The sequence below is a fragment of the Centruroides sculpturatus genome, unplaced genomic scaffold (assembly GCF_000671375.1).
Source record: "Centruroides sculpturatus isolate CEXI.00-Female unplaced genomic scaffold, Cexi_2.0 scaffold497, whole genome shotgun sequence".
NCBI lineage: Eukaryota > Metazoa > Arthropoda > Arachnida > Scorpiones > Buthidae > Centruroides > Centruroides sculpturatus.
In genome coordinates, this window is record NW_019384738.1 from 786 (window position 1) to 7,655 (window position 6,870).

The 6,870-nt window shown below is 27.3% G+C and overlaps 1 protein-coding gene across 1 annotated transcript; it reads left to right on the plus strand.

Moving 5' to 3' along the window:
* Window positions 1–776: 776 nt before the first annotated feature.
* Window positions 777–4,905, plus strand: LOC111628316 (dynamin-like 120 kDa protein, mitochondrial; the record flags this gene model as incomplete). The annotated part of the gene is made up of 4 exons (XM_023372081.1): window positions 777–1,178; window positions 1,250–1,487; window positions 4,451–4,581; window positions 4,656–4,905. Coding segments are annotated over 4 exons (927 nt in total), but the record flags the coding sequence as incomplete, so codon positions are not given.
* Between the last annotated feature and the right edge of the window lie 1,965 nt (window positions 4,906–6,870).

Sequence of the window (6,870 nt, forward strand, 5' to 3'; positions counted from 1 at the left end):
TTAGTTCAGGGGTCGCCAAAGTGGTCGATATGGACCCCCAGGGGTCGATGCAACATCATTGGGGGGTCGATGCGGCTAAGGGGTCACAATTTTTTTTTGTTTAGACAGAGACCACAAACCACAACGTTTTTTTTTTCGCTCATACACTTGTAATAAAACTTTACGGTGGGGGTCAATGTGAGGCTTTGGAAAGTGATTGGGGGTCGACGGTTAAAAAAGTTTGGCGACCTCTGGCTTAGTTAGTTATAATAATGGTACAAGATAAAAAACAGGGAAATAAAATTACTTTGCCAAAGCTATGGACTGCATATTAGGATCTTATGGGCAGAAAGCATATTGTGGGTTGCTCATGACTGGTACAGATTAACAAAAACTTTATCTGGTGATCAACATCAGTTCCTCAAATTAGAAGTTTTGTAATAATACAAAAATAAAAACAGAATGTGAAAGTTTATAAATATTAATACAATTAAATCTAAAATCTGTAGGTATATTATCATTAAATTTGACAATAGTAGAAAATAATTATTTGTTTATTTAATCACTTCTTTGAATTATTTTATATTAGTAATAATCAAGCCAAATTTACTATTTGCTGCATTTTGACAATTAAATGTACAAATGCTATATAATTAGAACAAAAGGTAAGTGATTAATACAAGATGGTGACTTGACTATGTTTTAATCCAAATTATGTAGAATTATGCATATAATTAGCCAATATGTAATCAGATAATAAATCTGGCTTGATTATTTGATTTGTAATATAATTCAAGCTTGGTTTCTTATATGATCATATTATTAATGTTGCAAGAAAGCTGAGAATTATTCTATGTAACAATGATCTAATTAAAAGTAAAGAATATTTACAGTTTAATAATTTGAAACTTTTCTTAGATGATTGGTTAAAATTTTTCAGGTTAGAGATATCAAAAAGATCATCTTCAAAAAGGACAGGAAGTTTATGTAAAGTGTCATCTATTCGATATTGTAGAAATAAATTAATATGTAATTATTCAACATTTAAACGTTCATCAAATCTACTTGAAGGAAAGTGTCAAGTCCATTATATTCAAACTCGAAACATAGTGCTTGTAGCTAGGATACTTCGAGGAATTTTAAAGATTAGGTATATTGTGATTGGTTCTGCAATTGGTGGTGGTGTACAGTTATCAAAGGTATGATGTGTATAACTTTTTATACTTTTATTAATCTAAATTTTATTTATAAAAAAATTGCATTGTTTTAGAAATATGAGGAGTGGAAAGATCAGCTTCCTGATTTTAGTTGGATCAAACAACTTGCACCTCCACCTGACAAAATTGATCATTATCGCACTGCTTTATTAGAAATGAAAGACAAAATAACATTACCAGAAAAAGGATGGTTAAGAAATAGGCTATTGAATGTAGAAGATAAAATTCGACTATTAAATGATTGGTTTTCTGAAGCTAGTGATGGAGATGCCATTACCAATTTGGCAGAAGGTGAGAAATTATCCATTATTGTTATTTATTTCTTGCTTCTTATTTTGATCCAAAATAATTATATCCAAATAAACCAAATTATATTATTACTAGCAGATGAGCCTGGTGTTGCTTGGGCAAAAAGTAGCGATAGCGAAAATTTGCCCAAGCAACAAGATTATTAGATTATAGCTGATCTTACCCATTTTTACTGGGTGCAAGAATTAGGTTCACTCAATTCCGAGACTAATTAGAGAATTTTTAGATTGGTCTAAAAACATGTTCGATTTTCCATAAAAAACCGCATTTAAAATAGTACAGTAAAATCTGAATTCAGGGTAATCCTTAACCTCTCCTTCTCCTCCGCGGGGAAAATTTCAGAAAGTCCCTTCTTTGTGTACATTCTCATCACATATCCTAACTGTGTACTAAATTTCAATTTTCAACTCCTAACCATTATTATTATTATTATTATTATCAACCCATCTCAATTATATTATAAGATACAATTATCATAAAATTAGTTCAAGAATTTCTACAATTATCATTTTATAATAATTCCTTGGACTAAGTTTATTTAATTATGTTATTAAATCATACAGATTATTTTGTACAAATATTTTTATTTATATTTCCCTGTAGAGAATGAACATCAAAACATTAAAAGAGCATTAATGAATAAACTTTAAATTTAAATATTACATAAAATTTTACATATTGGACTTTACAATCTTTGAAAAAACAAATATTTTTGGGAGTCTACTTTACTTAATAATTTATTAATTTTATGAAAATGGACTTCAGATTTTTGGTTGATATTCAGTATATATTAGGTTTTATTATTTTAAAAATCGTTAATTTGTATTTTAATTCATAATTATATATCAATAGTCTGACATAACATTAACAAAATAAAGTAATTATTTGTATTATGCATCAAAATTACTGACTACTCGTGTACTGTACATTTATTGTATACAGGTATCCCTTGATTAACATGGTTAATTAATTTGTCAACACTACTACATATATTATAATCGCATTAATCAAATACAGTATCTATGTTAAGGAAAGACAGCTAGTTAAGCCACATTAATTAAAATTTTTGCCATGTATATAAAGGAATTGCCGCAACTAGTTTTGTGCATTAATCAAATCCTACATTAAGCAAAATCATGTTAAGCAAGGAGTAACTGTACACAGGTGTTAAAATATCATAAACAAAAATATTAACAAATCAGCAGAAAAGTTCTTTTTTATGTGAATGATGTTTTTAACTCCTTTAATTTTTATAAATATACTGAATTTGTTAGTTTAAAAAATTTCAACAGGTTAACAAAACTTGTTGAGAAACACTGAATTTTTTCTTCTCTTATTAAATTTATTTGTTTATTTTACATATACATGGAAATGCCATTGGACAAAAGATTTTCACCCCCCAAATAACAGTTAACACCAGCAGATTAAGATAATATAACAAATAAAAACAATAACAGTATAAAAAATTAATAAAAAAAATTTGCAATTTATACAGTTAGTAAAATTACTAATAAACTAATGTATAATTTTCTGTAATTTAAATATTTTTAATCAATTTATTATGCACAAATAAATTATGTATACAATAATCATTTAACACAGTTTTGCTAAAATATTAGTACAGGTATCTCTTGTATAACACGGTAGTTATGTTTTGAAAAAATGCCTTGTTATGTGAAACCATGCTATACAAAATGTGGGACTAATGCAAAACATAGTCCTTTAGGTTCCAGAACTTAACAAAAGTATACTATTCTTTTTCATTACTAAGAGAAATATGTTTATTAAAGCAATCACTAACTTATTTCCAATTAATAATTAACTAACAACATTTAAACTAACACAGTTAAAAGTACTGTATTACACATTAATGTTAATTTTAGTTAAATGAAGGCATTTTTGTTTTACAAAGTATCGTTGTCATCTCTGCTTTTTTGGTAATCTTGATCAGAAGTATCAGAAACATTTTCATATTATCTATGAAAATAAAAAATATGAAAACATAACAAGTTTAAAGATAAAGAATTAGAATTCTTAAGAAATACAGAATTCTAATTCTTAAGAATTAGAATTAAAATATTTAATACTTTATCTTTAAACTTGTTACGTTCTGAGCGGTTAATGCCGTTTTTGTTCCAATTTAAAAACTTGTTTGTAAACCTATTTGATTCTGGTTCTGCTTGAAGACGGCGTTTATAAATACGTTGAAAGCGCTTGCAGAATATTAAAACATTTCTTAAAATATTCTTTAACACCTTTTATGTGAATTTTTCTCTTGAATCAGTAAAATTGTTTGCATGACATCTACTCTATGTATTTAGTTTTCATTAAACTTGATGAAAGGCAAAAAACAAATAAAAAATTTTAATATTCTAAAATCCATGGGCAAATTTGAGACAACATGCATGTTTACTTTAATAAAAAGTTTACACTTAAAATTTGTGAAGTTTTGTACAGACAATTTCCAAAACTGTGTTAGAGCGAAATTGGAAGTTGCATTGTACAGGGGATATTCCCAATTTTCAAACTGTTAGAGCGAAAACATGTTGTATGAGGGATACCTGTAATTATTAATTGATTTTATTATTTAAACTTGTTATTTAGTGACCTAATTAAGATGTATTGGTATTACATCAATTTTAATTTCTTTACATTTATAAATATGGAAGGTTTATTAGATGTGGACAAAATTTTGTTTTTCTAAAATATATCTTTAAAAGTTTTTGTGTTTTGTTGTATAGGCTGTTTTAACTTTAATATTTTATTTTAAATTTTAATTAAAAAAAAATATTATAAAACTACATCTTTTTAATTTTAGTTAATTTTATTTTAAGTTTTTGTTTTTATAAAATTTGACTTAATGCTTTTATGTTGCTTTCTATAAAAAGTTGATAGTTTATTTAGAACGAATACTGTTTATGCTTTGTTGAACCCCTCTTCTACAGATTTGCCTTTATCAGGACATATTACATCAACAGTTTTTAGAGCTACATCTGTTTCAGAAGAAACCAAGCAAACAAGATTTGATGAAAAAAGAAGAATGGAAAAATTACAAGAAGAATTAATACAAGTTCAGGTGAGACTTTTTTTTTTACAGTATATAGGTTTTTAAGTATGTAATTTTAATGTAATTTTATGTAATTTTTATAGTTGAAGTATCAGAGGGAAATTGAACGCTTAGAAAAAGAAAATAAAGAATTGAGAAGACAACTCATGTTAAGAACAGAAAAGTCACAACCAAAAAGAAAAATTAAGGTATTCTTATTACAGATAACCACATATATGTTTCTGAGGTTAACATACTAGTTTTAGTTAATGCAGATCTATTCTGAGGGAAGTTTAATTTTGCCAGCTTAGAGCTAGCAATGCTAAACTGATACCTGCTCTCTAGTTAGTAGGAAAAAGTAAACCATAATTTTCTTAGTTCAATACTCTTATTTGGATAGTGTAATTTCTACACACACAGTTTTATAAGTATCAAAATCATTTTTAATTAAGGACATAACAAAAATTTATATTAAACATGCATTTCATGATATGTTTTCTCTAGTTTTTATAAAAATTTCCAATTTATAAGGATTAAAATTCGTTATAACATAATTATAGTTTTTAAACAATTCTCTGAACATATAGTATTTCAGTTATAAATTCATCAATATAAATAGCAATTAACTTTTTCTACAATTTGCACTCTATTTTAAAATATTTAAGAGATATGATCTAAAATTACTTGAAAATATTTTCATTTGTTTGAGTAAAAGTTTTGTGAAGAACAACTTTATATAAAAATTATACTGATTGGTTATATACAGTGGGTGATCGGTTAACGAAGAAATCAGATAACGAACACTTTCGCAAAAGATTTTTATGATCAGATAACGAACACTTCACTGAACAAACAAAAAGAAACGATAGAAATAGCAAATACCGAATGATTTTCTTTTGTCTTCAGGTAACAATTCAAAACTTTTTGAAACACGGGAGACACCAGCATCAATGCTCAACCCGATATATACTCATCAGATAGTATTCCTCGAACTTTGAAATACTTCCTTTTAATTCCAGCCTTTTATTTTTCTGACAAACAATTCTTTTATAGTATTTGCGAGACTGTTGGGCGGGCACTCATTGAGTTTTGCATCGGTTTTTATTTTTGAAAGGTGAGAGTATAATAGCAAAGGTAGAGAGTGGGCAGAAGATGTCTGATGTTACTGGGCAGTATGGCTTGAACAAATTTACAGTAGGGTTCAGTTCAATCTTATCTAAGAAAGATACAGTATAATTAAGAAAACTCAAGCAGCTAAAGGAGTAACAAATATCACATCTGAGAAATAAAGAACATTGAAGAGCTCATAATGGAACCTGAAACGGATCTGACAACAGAAGAATGCCAAGAACTCTTGAATGAAGAACACCAAGAAACTCTGTGAGATATGTTTTATTTTGAAAAAGAGGATTAATACCGATATCTGCTATTAATTAAAGATCTTTTGAAGAAGTGGGGGATGTCAGATTAACGGTCTTAGAATGGCATACAAACCAGGTTGAGGTTAATAGGCTCGGGGATCTCTACAATTACAATGCTATTAATTCTGAAAATCCTGAAGAAGAGAGAAAAGCAATTGACATTAGACAGATTATTTAACCCCCACAAACAAAAAAACATCACTAATAAAAATGCAAGAGTGTGTATATATGTATTTTTATTATTACATATAAATAAATGTAGTAAGAAAGTATATATTTTTTATTTTTTGGGGTCTCCAGAACGAATTAATCAAATTCCCATACAAACCTATGGTAAATTGATAATCAGTTAACGAACAATTTGGATAGCGAACAAAGTCTTGGAATGAATTATGTTCGTTAACCGATCACCCACTGTAATTTAAATCTTCATGATTAATATTTATAAAATTATAAAAACTATTTTATTATGATTTTTGAAATGATAAATATAAGTGCAGTTTAAAAAGAGAAAAATATAGTATTGTCTAATAGTAGAAGATGTATCTTTTGCTACTTAAGATTCAATCTTTTGTATTAACAAGTTTTTTAACATAAAATTACTATNAATCTTTTCTAAGTTATTTTTAAGTTATTGTTACATTATGTTATGTAAGTTAAGTTTTAGTATAATTTCCCTTCTCCCTCTCTTCCGCCACCAGTTTACACCTCCACCGTCGTCTATCCTCAGAGGTAAAGTGCAAATAAAACTACATTTTTTTAATCAATTATTATTCTATTATGGTTATTTATACATTTACAACTACAAAACGCATTTTCGGTGTTTTCCTTACTATAGTTAATTTTTTAATGTACTACTTAGCTTTAATTTGAGTGTATTTTTCGTGTTGGAACGAAT